This window comes from Ipomoea nil, unplaced genomic scaffold (genome assembly GCF_001879475.1).
Source record: "Ipomoea nil cultivar Tokyo-kokei standard unplaced genomic scaffold, Asagao_1.1 scaffold1978, whole genome shotgun sequence".
NCBI classification, from domain to species: domain Eukaryota; kingdom Viridiplantae; phylum Streptophyta; class Magnoliopsida; order Solanales; family Convolvulaceae; genus Ipomoea; species Ipomoea nil.
In genome coordinates, this window is record NW_017618406.1 from 540,787 (window position 1) to 563,853 (window position 23,067).

Sequence of the window (23,067 nt, forward strand, 5' to 3'; positions counted from 1 at the left end):
GGAATAGTGGGTGAGGTGGAGGAGAGAGGGTGAGATGAGAGAAAAGTTGAGGTTCTAGCAGTAAATGGAGATTTTGGTTGGCAATGTTGGACCCGTTTAATTTTGGATCTACTCTTTTCTGCGCGTTGCGTAAATCATGCGCGCCCAGTGAGCATGCGCACGTTGGGCGTGTCAAGGAATGTTTTTTTTTTTTTTTTTTGAAAATGAAAGATTAATTCATTAAATCATGAATAAGAACGTTTACAAGGAACGATGGAGGACAATCTAACCACTCCCCGCAACCTGACACAGAAAAGGCCTCCCTAGCAACAGAGTCGGCGGCACAATTCGCAGATCGCTTAACACAACAGAATTTAACATCATCTATCTCCTCTGCTAAATTCTTAATATCATCAACTATGAAACCAAAAACTGCGTTAAAAGAAGGCGAACTAATAGCATTAAAAACAATTTGACTATCGATCTCCACATCCACACCACCCATACATGTTCCCTTCAACCAGCTCAGTGCTTCGCGGATACATAAAGCTTTAGCTTCCTTCACCATAAAGGCTCCCGGCATCAACATATTTTTGGCTGCAAGAAAATTCCCATTATCATCCCGTAGAACCCATCCAAAACCCAACAAATTGCTATTCTCATTCAAAGCCGCGTCCATATTTAACTTTAACCTTCCCTGCACTGGTTTGGACCACAGTCCCTCGTCTATGTACGCAGGCTGACACGCTTGCACCTCATTCGCACTCCTCCAGCTATCTAGGAAAAGCAAGGCCCTTTGTACCACAGTGTTCAGATAAAAAACAACCCACTTCCACACACTGTCATTTCGGCTACACCACATACCCCAGACGGCCATAACAAAGTTAGGCAATAAACTAGCATGTAATGTATTTATAACCCAAAAGAACCAATCATCCACACGATTACCCCCATAGGTACTGTTTTGTGGCATTCCTAACTTACTCCATAGGCGTGCTGCTTCAGGGCAAAAAGCGAACAAATGGAGACCCGACTCCTCAACGCTTCTGCACATATGACAATTCAAAGAACAAGCAACATTTTTAGATAATAGATTATCACGAGTAGGCAGGTAAGATGATGCTAACTGTAACACCCCCGATTTCCATACCGATTTAAAACTTAATCATGCTGACAATCTAACCATAAAAAACATACACAGCGGAAGTCTAGATATGAGATATATCGATGGAAAACGTAGAGTGTTATGCCACGTCTACACAACAGTGAACGCACAGGCATAAACAACATCAACATAATCTGTCTACAAAGGATAAGATCAACAACAACAAGTCTAAAGTCTAGCAAATGGCACACAGGCCAAAACATACTACGAGGATTGAGGGATCTATTCTATCCGTCTCTAGATCGCGCTCGACCCTACTCGGCACCTGAAAGAAACACATAAATATATGGGATAACGCCCGGTCAGCGAATGATGCTGGTAACCCACCAATACATGTGAAATATCATACATAGATAGGATATACATACAAAATCATTTGCGAAACGGATTATAGTATATATAAGTTCAAAGCCAAGAGGAGAAGTCAATCACAAGACTCAATACCACTCTAATCAAAGACAAGGGAACACATCCCAAGACCACAAGAAGTACAACCACACACAAGAACGGCTCAAGATGTATTCTACCATCACTCAGTAGAATAACACGCGACATGCACAACACAAGAGAATCAAGAAACACACATTGGCAACACATGCCTTCATGACATCACTCGTCACGAATAGAGAATTACATAACAATGGCAACACATGCCTTCGTGACATCACCCATCACGAATTGAGATGCCTTCCGTATGCCCGGTTCCAACCTTATGGCTACCCCCCACCTTATGTCTAGTTCCAACCTTTACCTCCAGGACCCCTGTACACCAAGTCCAACATTTTGCCTCTGAGGACCGTCGTCCCATCCACCAACAAACCACCAACAAATTTCACCAATTCATAGTACACGAGGGTACCGATCACACACATGGCAACACATGCCTCCCAAGAAATTCGTGAACCCATCACTCGGGTCACATCCTCCATAATCACGTCATGGCCACCACGAGGACCACTGCCGTACCTTGGTGACTAATGTCCCATACCATTAATCGTACAATCCAGGTACAGCCACACACACCACACCACAATAGAAATCAATCAACGGATCACAACGAAGATATGAAATCATACTCAATCAAGGAATGGATCACAATCTGACAACACGATGATTAACACAAGTCATCATCCACAATAGGAAGGGACAAACAACACACACGCTAGCATTTAAACACCGAACTAGCATGCTTATCAAACGGGTAAACCGAAAGTTGTTCCGAAGAACACACAAGACTCACCATGGTTCAACGAATCACAAAGTTGAATACTTAGCACGATTCAAGACACCAAAACCTACATGGAATCCTACCATATAGTTCTAGACATACGAAACATCAAGAAGACACTCAAATAGTTCCACTAAAGAACATTGGGAAGTCAAAAGACCAAATACCGAGTCAAAAGAATCACGGGGAACAAATCCCCGCACAACTCCATATATGTACCCGCGGGTGGACCCCCACCCGTGGTTCCACCCGCGGAAACCGATCTCCCACCAGCGGGTGGGGCGGCGGGTGGAGCTCTACTCGCCATTTCGCCCGCAGGTACACAACCCTGTACCAAAAATATCCCTTCGGGGATTTTCAACACCAAGCTCAAATTCAAGTCCAAAACATGCCAAATCTCACCAAATACAACAAAATGACTTGGATCAAAGGTATAGCCAAGAAATGGCATACAAGAACCCTAATAACAAGCTCTAGATATGCATTTTCACAGGACAATACATCAACACTCACATTTCATAGCAAAAATCACATGTAGAATCCAAGAAATCATCATATAGGTAATGAAAATAGATTTTGTAAAGCATGGGTTATCTCTTGTAGACAAAAACCTTCACTTAACACTTCTCAAAGCCTCTAACAAGGTTCACCTTCCACACCCACTTCAAGAACACACCAAAAGATCATAAAGATTTCATCTTATCTTTAGGAAAAGATACCTTAGAAAATACTAAAAACACCAAAGGAACATAGATCTTACCCTCCTAGATGCTCAAAGGTAGGAAATGTGGAATCTTGGAGGTAAACTTTGAAGATCTTGGAAAGTCTAAACTTAGTTTGGAGAGAAAGCTAGCTAGGTTTTTAAAGAGAAGGAAGAGCTCTTTTCTTGAAAGTGTAAGGATAGAAATGAAAGATATCTTCTAAGTTAGCTTGGAATACAATCATGAAAGGAAAATGTCCAATTTATCCTTACTAAAATGAAGAGGTGTAAGGGAACAAGGAAACCTACTCACAAAGCTTTAGGTACAATACCTTGACTTGGGTTGACTAGCCAATTACTAGTCCCCAACTATTGAATTTTCAAGAAATTAAGGAATTAAATTATCAATTGAATTAGGATTAATTACTTAATTAATCCCTTAATAGAATTCGGATTTACGGGGTGTCACACTAACTGCCAGCAGAAGCTCTTCACCTTCGGCGGTACTTGTAAATTCCAAATTCCGGTCCAAGGTCGTCCGTCCACAGCCACCATAGTAAGGTGCCTGTAACATGATTTAACAGTGTATGCCCCCTTCTGGTCCCAATGCCAAACCCACTGATCTCGTGGCTTCCATATACTGAGTGGAATATTTAAGATTAAGTTACCATCACGAGTATTGAAAATATCATACACACAATCCACATCCCAACCAGTACCTTGCATGTTCATGAGAAATGATACCGGGGCTTCATAAACTGACTGGTGCAAATCCGTTTCCACATAAGGGTTCTCGTCTACGGGCAACCATGGACCCGAGCCTATCATAGTCTCATTCCCATCGCCAACTGCCCTCCTGCAGCCCTCTTTCAAACAACTCTGGACCTCCAACATACCCCTCCAGATATAGGAAGGGTTATTCCCTTCTCTTGCATCAAAGAAATCACAATCAGGGTAGTAATGAGACTTAAACACCCGTGCTACTAGACTAGTCGGTTTCGTGATGAGCCTCCAAGCCTGCTTTCCAAGTAGGGCCTTATTCATCTCATGTAGGTGGCGAAAACCCATTCCACCACTAGCTTTAGGCTTACACAAGCCTTCCCAGGTGCGCCATTTAATTCCACGTCCATCCCCAACACTACCTGTCCACCAATACTGATTCATCAAATTCTGTATCTCACGACAAAGGCCTAGGGGTAACAAAACGACCATCATAGCATATGCCGGCATTGCCTGTATTACATTCTTCAGAAGTACTTCTCTACCTGTCCTGGATAAAAACTTGGAATTCCAGGACCTTATCCTAGCCAAAATCCGCTGCTTCAGAAAGCCCAAGATGGCCTTCTTCCTTTTGCCACTAGAGATGGAAAACCTAGGTACCTTCCACTAGTCTCCCCCTCCTCAACTCCTAGAATATCAACCACCTCATTCCGCATATTCTGTGGCACATTAACACTAAAACAAGCAGCAAATTTATCATAATTAATGCACTAACCAGAAGCCATGTCATAAGTATCCAACACATACCTCATCTGCACACTCTCTTCAATATTTGCCCGATGAAACAGAAAGCAGTCGTCTACAAACAGCAGATGGGAAATAGATGGGGCATCCCTTGCCACAATTACCCCATGCAAAAGATCCATAGACATCCTCTTCTCAATCATGGCGCTCAACCCCTCCGCTACAAAAAGGAATAAGTAGGGTGATAAAGGATCCCCCTGATGGAGACCCCTACCTGGTATAATCGGCCCTATCTGCTGCTGATCATGGAGAATATGGTATTGGACATAAGTAACTGTTTCTAGCAAAATATCAACCCATCATCTGTCGAAACCCATCTTAAGCATTACCGCCTTGAGGAACTGACACTCCACCCGGTCGTAGGCTTATCAAGTTTCAAAGCCACAAGGCCCTCACGACCTTGGGTCTTTCGCTTCAAATGATGGTGTACTTCATAGGCTAACATGATATTGTCAGTAATTAAGCGCCCAGGAATAAAAGCACTCTGCGCATGTGATATCAAGTTCTGCAGGAGGGACTTTAACCAGTTAGCACACACTTTCGCCGCTATTTTATATACGACATTACATAACGCAATTGGGCGAAGGTCTTTCATAGTCTCCGGATTCGTTTTTTCAGGGATCAAGACAATGAGAGTATCATTTGCCTTTTGTGGGAACTTGGCCGAATTCAAAAAATCCCTGCAAAAATCTGTTACTTCCCCACCCACAATGTCCCAAAAATACAGGAAAAACCCCGGTCCAAAACCATTAGGAGCTGGGGACTTATCCGGGTGCATCTGAAAAACTGCGGCTCGCACTTCTTCCATACTAAGAGGACGCAACAGCCATGCATTATCACGCTTCGTAACCTTCTCACTAATGGCATCAACAACCTCCTGCATCTCCCCATAATCTGGCGCAAACAAGTCAGTAAAGTAGTTCATCATGACATTGTCCAACCCCGTAGCATCCACAACCCAGCTCCCGTTTTCATCACGCAGCCTTTTAACTGCATTCCATCGCCGCCTGGCCTTTACAGAATTGTGAAAGTACTTACTATTAGTATCCCCGCCTTGATACCAATGCTCTTTTGCTCGTTGTTTCCCGTAAGAGTGCTGTTGTTCGAGCAAAAAGAGCAATTCCTTCTCCACTATGGCATACTCACGTAGATTGGGCTTATCACGGTATGAAATCAACCCCTCCAACCGACGTTTATTGTGATCTATTTTACGTTGGAATTCTTTATTATAATTCCGTCCCCATCTCGAGATATCCCGGGCACAAACCTCGATCCTATCAAACGTGTCCAGCACGACTGTCCGGTTCCAACTATGTGTAACAATCTCCCTGCATGTTTCCTCCCGCATCCACATATTTCGAAACAAAATCTAGCTCTCTTCCGGGCCCTGGGATGCATTACTGGCGTTATGATTAGGGGTAGATGGTCACTGTAGATGGGTGGGCAAGGACTGTGCCTGAACCCCCTCAAACAAATTTAGCCAACTGTCATTCGCTAGGATTCGATCCAACTTCTCTTCTATCATGCGACTCGTACCACGTGACTTTACCCAAGTGAATTGGTGCCCACTGAACGGGACATCCTGCAGCCCACAATCTGCTACTACCTCCTTAAACCTGTTTATTAACCACTCCGGATGGCGGGACTGCCCATACTTCTCTGACTGATCCAAGAGATCATTGTAATCCCCCATAATCAGCCACGGCAATGGTGAACGCGATGATAGGGTGAGCAACAACTGCCAGGCCTCCCGTCTACGTGTCCTCTCCGGGTACCCATAATATCCTGTGAAACACCAACAAGGACTGCCCACATCCAACCTTATCTCCGTATCAACGTGATTAGAGGAATAGGCCGTTACTTTCAAATCCACACTATTAGACCATAGCATAGCCAACCCACCCCTGTGCCCCTCCGCATCAACCGTGAAAACACTATCAAACCCCAACTGAACCCGAATAGACTCCATACGCTGTGTATCTACAAAAGTCTCAATTAGGAAAACCACACTCGGCCTCTTAGAGCGAACTAAGTCCGCTAACACACAAACTGTCGTCGGGTTACCAAGCCCCCGGCAATTCCACGTTATTAGACTCATGACTCTAGGCGGGCCTGCGCCGCAAGACCCGCCTCCAAACCATTTTTTAACAAAGTAGAATCACAAACCATTCGATCATTTTCAGAATTTGTTTTGTTTTTTATTTCTTTTTCCCTCCCCTCACATTTTCTCAATCCTAATCACACCTGCAAAAACTCATCATAAACATACCACTATTGAGGATGACCTAACATATTTTTATGGGGCACCACTAGAACGGCAATTACAAGACTCGAAAATTGTAACGGTTTGTGCTTATAGGATTTAAGTAATTTTCAACATAACAAAATGATTATTAATTGACAATTGTGGTAGTTGGACTATGAGAATTTGATAAAGTAGTCTTTGAAACGTCAACGGACAAAAATGTTATTGTCACGTACAATTTTGTATGGGCCCCACAAGAACGATAATTAAAAGACTCAAAAACAATAATAGTAGGTACGTAGGTGGATTTAAGTAATTTTTTAAATAAATAATAATAATTATTAGCTGTCAATTATCATTGTATGACCTTGTAGATTTGATTACAATGCCTTTAAAATATTAACGGACAAAAATTGAATTCTAATGTACAGTTCTGTGTGGGCAGTACTAATACAACGACAAACACATGACATTAAAATAGTAAATATTATTCAATTGATTTTTTTATTGAAATCTTTTTTAATTTGATCAAAGATCAAACAATATTAAATAATTACAGTAAATAAAAAATATCACTTTTAGCCTTTGTTATAATCAAAGAATAAATTTACTCTATCAATTATTTGGATACAAATTTAGTCTATCTATTAAAGTGATTAATTTATTTCGTCTACAAAATGTAGAGCAATTTAAAAATAAATTGAAAACCGTTTGACTGTATTTTATATTAATTTTTTTAAAAACGATATTTTAATTTTCCTAGCCCAAATTTGTATTAGATATTAAATTGTAACCATTCCAAAAATTATGATTCTAGAAGAATAGACAGTGAAGATAATTCCAATAATTCCGTAAAGTGAGTCTCACCAGGACATCAATCAATTTATGTAATTTTTAATATCCGAATGATTACTAGTTGTCATTGTAACGTAGGATCTTGAGAATTTGATAATGTAACATTTGGAACCTCAATGGACAAAAAGTTATATTGTAATGTATAAATTTTTATGGGCCCACTAGAAGGACAATCAAATTACTCGAAAATTGTAACATTGTATGCCTAGTTGGATTTATGTAATTTTCAATATCCAAAGGATTGTTAGCAATCAAGGTGGAACCTTGAAAATTAGATAACATAGCCTTTAGAACCTCAATCGAAAAAAGTTTTATTGTAAGAGCATCTCCTTTAGGAGACTTAGGACCAGTTTTTTAGGATAGTGGGTGAGGAGGAGGAGAGGGGGAGAGGTGAGAGAAAAGTTGAGGTTCTTGCAGTAAATAGAGATTTTGATTGGCAATGTAGGTACCACTTAATTTTGGATCTACTCTTTTTCTATGCGTTGCGTAAAACATGCTCGATCAGTGGGCGCGTGCACGGCATCCGCACGTTGGGCGCGTTAAGGAGTCTTCTTTTTTTAAAAAAAAAATAATTCAGAATTGGTGTTGTTTTTTTTTTTTCTTTTTCCTCCCATCTGATTTTCTCTATCCTAATCACAGCTTCAAAAACTCTTCAAAAACCTACCACTATTGAGGATGCCCTAACACATTTTTATGGGGCACCACTAGAACAGCAATTACATGACTTTAAAATTGTAACTGTTTGTGCTTAATCAGATTTAAGTAATTTTCAACATATCTAAAGGATTATTAGTTGTCAATTGTGGTGGTGGGACTATGAGAACTTGATAACGTTGCCTTTGAAACCTCAACGGACATAATTTTTATTGTAACGTACAATTTTGTATGGGCCCCACAAGAATGATAATTAAATGACTCAAAAACAATAATAGTAGGTAATTAGCTGAATTTAAGTAATTTTCAAAATAAAAAAATACTTATTAGCTGTCAATTATCATTGTATGACGTTGAAAATTTGATTACAAACTCTTTAAAACATTAACGGACATAAATTGAATTCTAATGTACAGTTCTGTGTGGGCACTAATACGACGACAAACATATGACATTAAAATAGTAATTATTATTCAATTGATTTCTTCTATTGATATCTTTTTTTAATTTGAACTAAGATCAAACAATATAAAATAATTATAGTAAATTAATCATTTTTAGCCTTTGTTATAATTAAAGAATAAATTTAGTCTATTAATCATTTGGATACAAATTTAGTCTATCGATTAAAGTGATTAATTTATTTCGTCTACAAAATGTAGAGCAATTTAAAAATAATTTGAAAACTGTTTGATTGCATTTTATATTAATTTTATTAAAAATAATATTTTAATTTTGCTAGTCCAAATTTGTTTTAGATCTTAAGTTGTAACCATTCCAAAAGTTATGATACTAGAAGAATAGACAGTGAAGAGTATTCCGATAATTCGGTGAATTGAGTCTCACCAGGACATTAATCAAGTTATGTAATTTTTAATATCCAAATGATTATTAGCTATCATGGTAACGTAAAATCTTGGGAATTTATATTGTATTGTATAAATTTTTATTGGACCACTAGAATGGCAATCAAATTACTTGAAAATTGTAACATTGTGTGCCAAGTTGGATTTACGTAATTTTCAATATCCAATGGTTTGTTAACAATCAAGGTGGAACCTTGAGAATTTGATAACATAGCCTTTAGAACCTCAATAGAAAAAAATTCTATTGAAAGAGTATCCCCATTAGGAGATTTAGGACCAATTTGTGAGGAATAGTGGGTGTGGTGGAGGAGAGAGGTTGAGGTTCTTGCAGTAAACGGAGATTTTGATCTGCAATGTGGGTCCCACTTAATTTTGGATCTACTATTTTTCTGTGCGTTGCGCAGAACATGCGCGCCCAGTGGGCGAGTGCACGACACACGCATGCTGAGTGTGTTAAGTAGTCTTTTCTTTTTTTATTTCCGAATTTGTTTTGTTTTTTATTTCTTTTTTCCTTCCCTCCCATTTTCTCTATCCTAATCACACTTGCAAAAACTCCTCAAAAACCTACCACAATTAAGGATGCCCTAACACATTTTTATGGGGCCCCACTAGAACGACAATTACAAGACTCGAAAATTATAACAGTTTGTGCTTAATCGGATTTAAGTAATTTTCAACATAACAAAATGATTATTAGTTGTCAATTGTGGTGGTGCGACTATGAGAATTTGATAATGTAGCCTTTGAAACGTCAACGGACAAAAACTTTATTGTAGCGTACAATTTTGTATGGGCCCCACAAGAACGATAATTAAATGACTCAAAAACGATAATAATAGGTACTTAGCTGGATTTAAGTAATTTTAAAAATAAAAAAATTAATATGAAGAAGGAGAAAAATTATTGTCGATGGAAGGAGAACAATCGAAGAAAGAAAAATTGAGGAAAAAAACGTGGTCTTCGAACAAGAAAGATGACAGGTAACCACATTTAAATCACTAATAATTCAGGGGAGGGGCAATATATGTCACGTTTTAAAAATTGAGGGGCAACATTTACACCACTAATAATCCAAGGGTAACATTGATAATTGGCATATTTGTGAGGGGCATAAATTACAATTTTTCCTATTTTATATTATTCACGTTGTTATAAATACGTTCCTGTAAACTAGTTATTAGTTGTAACTTCCTCTACTTCTTCTCTGTTGTAGAGTATTTATACTCTTTTTAATTCTCTAATAAAACACAGTTCATTCCCTCAGATATAATTTCTTTTTAATTGTTCGATAATGGTACGAAGTAAAGATTTCAATTATAAAAAATTCAATTTAAGAGAAATGTAATAAGACTTAATGGCAAATAAACACTTGAAATTCTTTCAACGATTCATTAATAATTAAATATTATTATATTCACTTAAGTATAAAATCACTAAATGGCAAATAAACTTTATCAAATTTTCTAGGTCCCACCTTAGACAATTGACAACTAACAATCATTTTGTTGTATTAAAAATTACTTGAATCCAACAAAGCATACATTATTACATTTTATAAGTCATTTATACTTACAAGGCACAAAGGACCACATGCTTACTTATAATCGGTCTGATCAGCTTAAGGTGATAGAATACACATTAAAATTTTGTCGGGTGTTTGGATATAAGGAAGTTCATTTTTGGGTATCTATTCCTTTTAGCCGAGTGGGCTATTTCTTGAAAAAGTACGAAACAGATTGTCATTGTTGCGTCCACTATGGAAGTGGAGTTTGTGGCATGCTTTATAGCCACAAATCATGAATTGTGGCTGGGGGATTTTATTTAGGGACTTAGAATTGTCAACAGTATTGCCAAACCGCTGAAAATTTATTGTGATAATGGCACAGCAGTCTTCTTTTCTAAAAACGACAAGTATACAAGTGGAACGAAGAGTATCAATTGAACACGTTAGCACTAGATTAATGATTGCATACACATTAACTAAAGCCTTGCCACCAAAGGCATTTCGTGAGCATGTTGAAAGAATGAGTGTTGTTGGAAACTCTTAACATTATTTTAAGGTTTGTGTTTTGATATATTTGAAATTAGAACTCAATATAATTTTGTTTATGTATTAAGTATTCTGTTTAATTTTGATGTGTATGGTTGGTGTCGAATCCAACAAATAATAATTTACTACTCTAATAAAATTGCAACAGTGATAAGTAAGGTCGTATCCACAGAGATTGGTTCGATTTAAATTTTATGCCAGGATTAAATTAAGAATTGAATGATAATTCAAGTTCAAAATGCAATAGTAAAATAGCAAAGAATATTAAGTATCAAATAAAATGAATCAATAGAAAACTAGTATCCAACCCAAGGCGTAATACAGAAATGATTCAAAGAATTGATCATTGAAATAAAGTGTAAATCCTTTTATCCTACACCAAATTGGTTATGGTTATTTACAAGCTCTAACAACCTATCACTCCTTACTTTATCGGTAATCAAAACAAGTTATTCAATTACTTCCCTAGACAATTAATAACCATAAACAAGCTCTTATGATTTAATTAACTATTAGCATTAAGAATTAGAAAGACTACCAATTCTAGCCAACAGACTCGCAAGCTCGGTCAATTTAAACTAGATTATACATCTCCATAACATATATTGAAAATCTCTTTTATAATCAACTATGTTATTTTACTACTAAGGTTTAGAACACTTAAACAATTACGGATTTAAGAATTCTAAATAGCAATTTACTGGATTGAAAACTGAACAGCGGATCCTTATTGTACAATTAATCAAAGCAGTAATATCAAGATAATAAAAGACATATAAATAGTGTAACATAAAAGAAAATCAAATTAGATCTCACAATTCTAGAAGAACCAAAATTTCAATTATTCTTGGGTTGGAAAATAAATTTAGCAAAATATCATAATCAAATGTTTACAGAGAAACAAAATTGTTCTAAAAACGGACTATCTTCTATTGAAAATTCAGCCCTATTTATAATAATTCAGGTTCCCTAATCAGTTCAAAATAATCCTAATTTCTCTAACATCCACAAACGAATTACATTCTTCAAGCACATAAAATCTGAAAAATAAATAATATTTATTTTTCTAACCAGAGGAAATTAATAGAATAGACTCCAATTACTCTTTGCCTCAATCTGATTTCGTCCGGCATAGGAATTCGTGGATGAAGTTCGTCCGTGGAATCCTTCATCACAGGAGATAGCATCGCTTGTGGAATTCCCGCAATTACCGTAGCAGCAGTCACGAAAGATTTCATAGAAGAAGTCGCCGACGCAGCAATCGCAGAAGCTACTCGTCATTCCCAGTTGCCGATGCTATCGCTGGATTCACGATTACGTGCGAAGAAGTCTCGCAGTAGTTCTCGACAAATTATGCCCTGGACCCGTGTCCACAATGAATTGTGGACACGGGCCCAAAACGACGTCGTTTTTCAAAAAAAAAAAAAAAAAAAAAAACGCGTCATTTAGTTTAAAAAAAAAAAACAAAAAAAAAAAAACAAATCGCGCACGTTTTGCCGTTAACGGCGTTATTTTTTTTTTTTTTTTGGATTATGAATGTACAGTTATGCTGTTATGAATGTACAGTTATGCAATTATGAAATTATGAACACAGAGCTTTAACATTATGAACTTACAATTATAAACATATATAGTGATAAAATTATGTCCATGGAGCTTTAAAATTGTGAATATAGAGCTTCGAAGATTATGAATGTACAGTTATGGAGTTATGAATGTATAGTTATAGAGTTATGAATCTACAGTTATGAGATTATGAATCTACAGTTATGGAATTATGAATGTACAGTTATTGATCGAATTATGAACAAAGAGCTCTAACATTATGAACTTACAATTATGAACATATAGTGATAAAATTATGAACATAGAGCTTCGAAAATTATGAATGTACAATTATGGAGTTATGAATGTACAGTTATGGAGTTATGAATGTACAGTTATGGAGTTATGAATGTACAGTTATAGAGTTATGAACGTACAGTTATGGAGTTATGAATGTACAGTTATTAACATATAGTAATAAAATTATGAACATATACTTCTATAATGAAGCGGTCTGAAATATTAAAAAAAAAAAAAAAAAAAAAAAAAAAAAAAAAAAGATAACAGTGCCTAACGGCACTGTTACCCGTGTCCAGCAAGCATGCTGGACACGGGTCCAACGCATAACGTTTGGTAGTTCTCTCTGAAGCCTACGTACAAAATTGCCGCAAATTATGCCATGGAATCGTGTTCACCGAGAATGGTGAACACAAGGCAAAACGACGTCGTTTTTATGCAAAAAAAAAAAATTTCGCGGATGTTGAGTTAACGGCGCGCGTTTGATCAAATTATGAATTTTCTGTTATGAGATTATGAATTTTATGAAAATTCATAATCTCATAACAGAAAATTCATAATCGCATAACAGAAAATTCATAATCTCACAACTGAAAATTCATAATCTCATAACAGAAAATTCATAATCTTATAACAGAAAATTCATAATCTCATGGTTCCAAAGTGAATGTGTAGGCATGGTTCCAAAGTGAATGTGTAGGCATTGTTCCAAAGTGAATGTGCAGGCATGGATTCATAATTTATGAATGTCCGTGATTTCGGACGGGAATATGTAGGCATGGTTCCAAAGTGAATGTGAAGGCATGAATTCATAATTTATGAATGTCCGAAATTATGAATGTAATGAAAATTCATAATCTCATAACAGAAAATTCATAATCGCATAATAAAAAATTCATAATCTCATAACTGAAAATTCATAATCTCATAACAGAAAATTCATAATCTTATAATAGAAAATTCATAATCTCATGGTTCCAAAGTGAATGTGTAGGCATGGTTCCAAAGTGAATGTGCAGGCATGGATTCATAATTTATGAATGTCCGTGATTTCGGACGGGAATGTGTAGGCATGGTTCCAAAGTGAATGTGCAGGCATGAATTCATAATTTATGAATGTCCGAAATCTTTGTTCACCTCAAATTAAAGTGAAACCGTAAAATGTGAAAATAAAAAAGAAAAGTCAAGCAATTAATTAAGAAAAAAAAAAAGATAACGGTGTACTAACACCATTGGAACCGTGTTCACCATAAATGGTGAATACGGTTCCATGGCACAACGTCCCCAAAATTGCAAAGGAAAAGGCATAAAAGGGATTTGGGCTTCAAAACATATAAAATAATTAAATGATTTTAAAATGAACCAACTAAATACTATGCCTATTTTATGCCACCATTAACTAATTAAATCCAACACTTATTAGTTTGTTCATTAAGCTTAATTATTCAACTCATTATTAAATTAGTATAAAGTTAAAAATAAATATAATACTAAATAAATAAAATTAATTTATTATAAAAACTAATCTAAATTAAATATATAAATAGTGCTTATCAATATATACATGAATGTTTTATGTTAATATAAACAGGATTTGTCTTTGACAAAGACAATATCATTGACCATCATGAAAAATTTTATTATGAATCATATTGAATTTGAAATTAATACTGTAATACATGGAAGGGACTGCGTTAAATTAGTGACGTATTACCGCCATGATTCATATTAGCTTCTGATTGAACGAAAACTTATGTTATCAATATAACGAAGGATTTAGCTTATACTATACATATTATGTTTCACGTTCATTATTAAATTTATGACTTATGAGCCAAGTGGGAGAGTGTTATAATAACAATAACAATAACAATAACAATAACAATAACAATAACAATAACAATAACAACAACAACAACAATAATAATAATAATAATAATAATAATAATAATAATAATCCTTTATATTATAAAGCGATATGGTTTGGGAAATAATTAATGTTACAATTAACGCCACAACATTCTTTATTATAAAAAAAAAAAAAAAAAAAAGCACAACATTTAAAAAATAAAATAGCTATATATTATATAATCATAAAAAAAATATACTTTTGAAAAATAAAATAGCTATATATTATATAATCATATAAAAAATATACTTTTGAAAAATAAAATAGCTATATATTATATAATCATATAAAAAATGCATTCAATTAGAGTTTAAATTTACACATACAAAATTTGAAATTTGTTTTCCAAATGTAATTATCTTAGTTATTATTTGTATTGTGAAAATTATAATATAGATGAAATACAATTAAGAATAAATCAATGTAATTATATAAATTCTCTTTATAAGTTTATTTGAATATGCACATAATTAGAGATTATATTAACTATACAAAATTATAATTTTAATATTAATTTTAATTTTAATTGTAATTTTGTATTCTATAAAAATAATAAATACTTGACCAATTGAAGCTCAAAAATATTATTATATTAAATAATTTAAAATATTTTAGTTTTTCTATTTTTTGAATGCTATTACATCTGTTCATATACTTTCTCAACCTACTGAAACACAAAGAGCTAATAACGCCTCCACTGAGGCTCGAACTTACAACCTTCCAAAATGAAAATTCAACCCGAGTACCATTGAACCATATAGTCCTGGTAAATTTTTTCTCGTGCATGGTGCAGGTGAATTACTAGTAATAATAATAATAATAATAACTGAGGACAAAGAGGTAAATTCACATGGTTCTTGTCCATTCAGGTTCCAAAGACTATATATTCGAAATGTCAACGAACTAAAATTTTCTATCCTCAGTTAGTGTGGTCGTCAACTTACTGTGATATCCGAGAACAAAGAGGTAAATTCACATGGTTTTTGCCTTTGCACTTCATTTCCGCTCTGCTCCCACAGCACAACCGACGTCGCCCTATTCCACATGACTGATCATTCCAGCATTCCTCTACCATGACGCTGCCATCTTCTACATGGCGGTGTAAAATCGTCGAATCAACCTTCCTATACTCTGCCGCCAAACGATTAATCTCAAATCGAAGGCTTCGATTCCGACTTCGTTGTCATCTGCGTCCACGGTCTCGTCGCAGTCGCTCGCTGAGCCTGGATCCGCCGGATCTCTTCCAGAACCGCCGCTCCTCCTCTGCCTCCGCCTCTGGCCAACAAAGGCCTGAAGAAGAAGATCCTCAAGTCGTTCCCCAAGCTCATCTTCGCCCCTGAACTTGCCTCCAAATTCTCCGAATGCATCATTTGCGTCATGGAGTTCGCCTCTAGAGACGAAATCCGAATCCCAATTGTTAATAACTTGATACCTTATCTTCCTTAGCTTTCCCTCTTGAAGGCGCTTACCTCTTCCTGGAAGTCAAATCATTAAGGCTTTTAGACCCGCTACTGGGCACTTGCTCTGAAACAGAAGATGCCTCGTTAGAATTGGAGCTACAAGCTTGTGATCAGAGCCCAAAACCGGAGGCAATGGGTTTGCGGGCTTCAATTTCGCACGGGATAGACCGGAATTCATGTTTTGCATCGGGGATCCAGCTTGCTTAAGAGCAGGGCTACTCGAAACCCTACGCCACCTGACATTACCGATTAATGGAGCACCAGATCTATACGGCGTTTCAGAGTTGTTGTTTAACCCCAATTGGCTCGTTCTGCCGTTGAAACTACGGCTCCCGAAACAAGAAAACTTGGCAGCTCTCTCGGCAAAGCCGGGATCGACCGGCAGAGGAGGCGGGTGGATGGTTCCCTAAACTGGGCAACCGTAGCTTGGGAGGAGAGCTCAGAGGCATGTTGTAGCACAAAGTGTTAACACTGTGAACATTAATGTTAGCGTCGCTGTTCCCCAAATAAGAGCAGGTCACGACGGAGGCGGCGACGATGAAGGGCGGTGGAGAGTTGCAAATGTGAAATTACGAGTTTGTCCTTAGGTTTCATGGTCAGTTGATGATAGAATTAACAAATGACGAAATTGTATCAAAATTGAAAAGTTAAGGACTTAATTTGTTAAAATCAAAAGTCGAGGATCAAGTGAATTCAGCTATAGTTGAGGGACATTTTGTGTATTTACTCTAAATATTATTATATTTTAATTCTTACCATAACGAAGAAAGTAGTTCAAAAAAGAATAGAAAAATTTAAAATAAAAAATTGATACGGGGTCAATTTTGTATACACTAATTTAATTGTTACAATAATAATATAAAATAAAGTGTCCATGGTTGTTTTTTTGTTGTTGTTGTTGTTGTTATTATGTTATAAAATATTTTGAAATGAGTAAGTATTTTTAAAATTACACTCTAACATATTCATATTATATGTTCAACAAAGTAAAAAATCAAATGTTTGGAAATGTCTTATTATTGTACAAGGAAAAATTCAAAATATACAAGGTATCAATTTATATTATTACACCAACATAATTTTTATTCTTGTTATAACTTGACCAACATTTATTATACTTAGTAGATAGTAGATATATATTAAAATTTCATATTTAATGCATGAATAATAACTATTTTATATTTTCAATTTTTATCCCTTATTTTTTATTCTATTATTCAAAAATAGAGTAACATGGTAATATGTTTTGTAATTACTAAAAGATTTAAATCCAATAGTAAGATAACAAAAGTAACCAAACAAACCTGATAATACTATCAAAAATCATAGTATGGTACAAAAGTCTCTAACAAATCCAAAGAAAAAGGCATCAAGCAATGTTACAACTCTCCAAATACATGTAATTACAATTTAACTAATGTAAGCAGGCCAATGAGAGAGCAAGTGAAGAGCATTCTCCAGATTAATGAAGAAGTCGCTGAAGGGAACTATCTGGGACTGCCAGCTATCATTGGTAGAAACAAGATGAGAGGAGAATCCTGGGATTCATCAAGGATCGCATCATGGACAGAATGCAGAGTTGGACGAATAGGTTGCAGAGTTGAAAAATGTTATCCAAGCTATCCCCCTTCATGGCTTCATGCTATGAGTTTATTCCTGTTACCCAAGACACTGATCATCCAACTAGAGAGAGCCATGAACTCATTGTGGTGGAGAGGAGATTGCACAAGCAGACGTGGGATCAATTGGAAGGAGTGGAATGCTATGGCTAAACCAAAAATCTTTGGAGGTCTCAATTTCAGAAACTTGAGGAATTTCAATCTTGCAATATAATGATCTCAAAACAAACATGGAGGATATTACAGAACCCGGATTCCTTGGTTGCTAATTAAGGTCTACAAAGCAAAATACTTCCCTGATTGTTCTATCCTGTCAGCAAGCAAAGGAGGCAGTCCCTCTTTTATATGGAGCAGTATGGTCGAGACCCTTGGTATCATCAGAAGACATAGTAGATGGCGAATTGGAGACGGTAACTCTGTTAGAATATGGGGCGATGATTGGCTGCCTTGCAGCGAGAATGCCAAGGTAATTACCCCTCCTTTCCCTCTTCTCCAGGATGCGCCGGTTTCATATCTTATCAAGGAGGATCAGTCTGCGTGGGATGAAGGGGTGATTCGAGACATTTTTGTGGAGACTGGAGAGGGATGTGAACTTGATCTTGAGCATACCATTAATCCATTATCCTCATCAAAGCGACATGACAAATTAATCTGGAATGGGAGAAACCGAAACCAGGGTACTTCAAGCTGAACACAGACGCATCAGTGGATCCGACAAAGAAGCTCATGGGTTTCGGTTGGGTCCTTAGAGACGAATTTGGTCAGTTTATAGCAGCTGCTTGTTTACCAGGGAAGGGGATTTTCACACCAAAGGAGGCAGAAGCTATTGCCATAAGAGAAGCCCTTACATCGATTAAGGATCAGGGAGACAGATACATCCAAGTTGAATGCGATGCTCTCCAGATTGTCCAGAGCTTAAACCCTTTTGTTGATGATATGCTACTTTCATTCACTAAAGTAGATATCTCTCATGTTAGTTGCAGACGTTGCACTGCGAATAGAGTTGTCCATAATCTTGTTAGAAAAGTCTGTTCTTTGTCTGTGCCTAAGGAGTGGATTATGACCCCTCTTTTTATTGTCAACCACTTGTATTTTGATTTGAATTAATGAAATTATGTTTTTCCCTTAAAAAAAAAAAAAAAAAAAAAAAAAAAAAAAAAAAAAAAAACTATCGGACTGAAAAACATGGCATGTCATCCCTTTACTGCAGCACATTTTACGCAATTCTTTACTGAACCCATTTGAATTATACCCTGAAAAAGTTTATATTCATTAACCATTTTCTGAATTGATTATGCAGGGCCAGTCCTATTATTTTATAGGTTCGGGGCATGATAAAAGAAAGAGACCCTACCGGATGTTAATATATATTTCTTACCTAAAATTTAAATTACATAAAGAAGAAAAAACTAATATCAAATAACATGAAATAATATTAACAAGTTATTAGCAATTTTGCATACAGAATAACACACTAATAATCATGAAAATATTTTTACGTACTTTTACAAAAAAAAATAATTTATAAAAATGAACAAACAATTTAAAACTGAAATAAGCTTATAAACAATAACATATATTACCTTGTAATAAACTAATAAAGTCAATAGTACTAAAAATAATTTATAAACAATAACATTTTTATCATAATAAATAAATAAATAATTATTATTATTAAAAATTTATAAAACAACACTTACAAATAGATGTGAAGCTAAAAGTATGAATAGAAAAATATATTATTTTAAAATAGTTAAGATTGTTTGGATAAAATAATTTAGGAATAAGGTTCAAATTGGCCACTGAACGTAACCTGAAAATGCAATTAGGCCACTGAACGAAAAAAAATGCAATTAGGTCATTGAACACTCCAAATGTATGCAATTTCACCTGATAGCAGGTTATCATCAATTTTAATATGTTACCTGCTTACGTGGCAGCTGATTTGGCATTTTTAATAATTTTTAAATAATTTTTAATAAAGTTTAATAATAAATTTTTTTAAAAAAATTATTTAAAACAAATTTAATTTTTTTTAAAATTTATATATTTATTTATTTTCAATTTTTTTTAAAAAATTTATTATTAAAAGTTATTAAAAATTATTTAAAAATTATTAAAAATGTCAACTCAGCCGCCACGTAAGCAGGTAACCTGGTAAAATTGATGGTAACCTGCTATCCGGTGAAATTGCATACATTTGGAGTGTTCAGTGGCCTAATTGCACGTTTTTAGGTATTCAATGGTCTAATTGCATCTTTTTTTCGTTCAGTGGCCTAATTGCATTTTCAGGTTACGTTCAGTGGCCAATTTGAACCTTATTCCAATAATTTAAATCAAAAGCATATTATAAATCATAAATCTTACTATATATATATATATATATATATATATATATATATATATATATATATATATATATTTCCATTGACGAGATATTTATTTAAAAAAAAAAAAAAGCCTTCTACTTTTCAAAATTATGATATTGTTTTCAAAATGCATTCTTTTATCTAATCTCACAAATTAGGGGGTTTTGATGACCAAAAAAATTTGAATAGAAAGCAAGAGATTTTAGAATAGTTAATGATTGTTTGGATAAAATAATTTAAATAGAAAGCATATTATAAATCACAAATGTTATTTAATTATATGTTTTTAGGAATAATTATTCCATTCTAGAAAAAAAAATGTCATTTACTTTTTAGTTTCAACATTTTTATATCTAGTTTCACAAATTTTTGGGGTTTTGATGACTAAAAATTTGAATAAAAAGCATATGATATTTGAATAGTTAACGATTGTTTGGATAAAATAATTTAAATAGAAAGCATATTATAAATCACAAATATTATATATATATATATATATATATATGTGTGTGTGTGTGTGTGTGTGTGTGTGTGTGTGTGCGCGCGCACGCGCGGTAGGAAAAAAATAAAAGAAAAAAAAACATTTAATATTCAACATTCTTTCTCACAAATTTGGGGGGTTTTGTTGGCTAAAATCAAATCAAAAGGAGGAAAAAAATAAAATAAAATAAAATATTTACTTTGGGGGAGTTTTGTTGGCTGAAATCAAATTAGAAGGATTCAACCCCTACTCCTATAGGTTATAGTCTAGATACCTACCAATCAAACAACTTCAACTTTGTGTAAACTAGATGTATAATATTTACATATTCACATATATATACTATATATAAAATGTGTACGCACTGAGGGGGCCCCCTCCAAGCATGGGCCCTGGGCAAGGGCCCATGCCCGCCCTTGCCCAGGGTCGGGCCTGTGATTATGCAATTCAGTTGCTTGAAATCTTTGTCGTTCTTGATTGACTTTCAAAATTTTGTTGCTTATATAATGTTTTTGAAACCTTTGTTATATAAAATCTTTAAAAACATGTACTACTTTTAAAATCTTTGTTGTTTATAAGTAATTTTCTAAAATCTTTTCTACTTCTAAAATCAATTTTGACACATAAGATGATTTTGATCAAATACAAAGAAAATTTGGGTCTATAAATTTTCAAATTAAAATACACTTTGCTCATCAAAATTTCTAACATATATTCCTAACAAATTAAGTTTCAAGTAAAACATTGTAGTTGTGATGGTGTCCATTATTTTCAATCTATTAAAATTTATAACCTTTCTATTTATCCATTAAGTTTATGCAATTTATTGAGTTTAGATTATGATTTGGAAGCATTTCTATATTTCCTAAATCAAACATCATAAAAATACTTATTCTCAGTCTTTCAAGTAACCAAAAATTAAAATATCTAAATCAAAAGGCACACCAAAAAAAGTTGATTTTCATGTTCCCATACTTCACTTAGAAGGCCAAACAACAGCACAAATAAAACAAAAATTTATTTGCATAACAAAAACAAAAGTATTTAATTTGTTTCCCAAGTAAAACATAGACACCCTTCACATTGTCCTTGATGACTTCAAAATAGCCTATAAAAAATGAAGGGACCTCAGAATAGGCCAAACAGAAGAACACACAATTATTGCATACCTTTCGAATTGCATCCATTTATTCTAACAAAATTTGACTAAACTGACCTTCACTCACTCCATCTCTAATAATTAAGTATAGTCAATAAAACATTTAGTATGGATATACCCAAAAAAAATAAAAAGATCAAAGAAACACCTAAGCCAATGTAACAAAAACTAAACTATAAAATATGATTCTAACCAATTAGTAATTCCCTGTGGTTGTCCCCAAAGTGAAAAATGAGAGAGTTTAATATTGGCAGATTAACTACTATATATAGTTTATACCAGACTACCTTATCATGTCACTATGAACCGTTCATCTTTGTTGATCCTGATATGTGGCTGTGCAGAAACCAACCCTCTTTGTGGCTGATATGTTTACACACTATTGGGAAGTTTATAGTTATAACCAACATGTATATTTAATTCTATTTAATAGCCTCTAAAAATACACTACGGTAGTGATATAGGAAAATGGACTGCATACTAATTATAAAACACAGATGTGGGAATATTCATTGTTTCTCAAAAAAAAAAAAAAAAAAAAAACTAGCATGTAATTTTTTAACCGATAGGAATTGATTTTTTTTTTTTTTTGTAAATATAAAATTTTGGTAGAGTCCACTAAATGAGGAAAAGAAATTAAATAAAGCACCGGTGCAACATTAAGTGTCGAAAAATAGTGCGCCCAACTAGGCATGTAATGATAGTATGAAACTGTTTCTATTTATTTCTTTTTCTTTTTTCTCCTTTTTCCTCATATCGCTTCCCCCTCCCTACATGGAAATTGAAAAAAAAAATCATCAAAAAATTCACACCGATTCATGAAATTACTCTTATACACTTAAATACTTTATTAGAACATCACCATTTGTTGTAATTTTTTAAAAAGTTTTTGTGAGTGTGACTAGAAAAGAGAAGATGAGAGGGGACTAAAGGGAGGGAAAAAAACAAACAAACAAACAAAA

The 23,067-nt window shown here is 34.7% G+C and overlaps 2 protein-coding genes and 1 long non-coding RNA gene across 3 annotated transcripts in view; 1 reads left to right on the forward strand and 2 right to left on the reverse strand.

Annotated features, from left to right (window-relative positions):
• Window positions 1-211: 211 nt before the first annotated feature.
• Window positions 212-3,966, reverse strand: LOC109147197. The gene is made up of 3 exons (XM_019294833.1): window positions 3,792-3,966; window positions 3,568-3,712; window positions 212-1,025 (listed from the first exon to the last, which is right to left on the reverse strand). The coding sequence occupies exons 1-3, from the start codon at window positions 3,964-3,966 to the stop codon at window positions 212-214; spliced, it is 1,134 nt and encodes a 377-aa protein (XP_019150378.1).
• A 95-nt stretch (window positions 3,967-4,061) lies between these two features.
• Window positions 4,062-22,189, forward strand: LOC109147275. Its single transcript, XR_002048619.1, has 3 exons — window positions 4,062-4,072; window positions 4,645-4,646; window positions 22,093-22,189. It is a non-coding gene; the product is annotated as an uncharacterized LOC109147275 (long non-coding RNA).
• The window catches only part of LOC109147272 (protein argonaute 5), a 91,156-nt gene continuing 90,199 nt past the window's right edge, over window positions 22,111-23,067 (reverse strand). Inside the window, exon 17 of the mRNA XM_019294925.1 lies at window positions 22,111-22,179. Within this exon, the coding sequence (XP_019150470.1) occupies window positions 22,134-22,179 (46 nt within the window). The 3' untranslated portion in view covers window positions 22,111-22,133. The remainder of the gene's footprint in view (window positions 22,180-23,067) is intronic.

Excerpts from the sequence above, each read along its gene's own strand:
- LOC109147197 (XM_019294833.1), bottom strand. The coding sequence starts at position 3,966 with ATGTTGGAGGTCCAGAGTTGTTTGAAAGAGGGCTGCAGGAGGGCAGTT. Across the intron at positions 3,713-3,791 it reads ATTTCTCATGAACATGCAAG|TATATGGAAGCCACGAGATC; the intron begins GTACTGGTTGGG and ends TATTCCACTCAG. Across the intron at positions 1,026-3,567 it reads ATTTACAAGTACCGCCGAAG|AAGCGTTGAGGAGTCGGGTC; the intron begins GTGAAGAGCTTC and ends TCATATGTGCAG.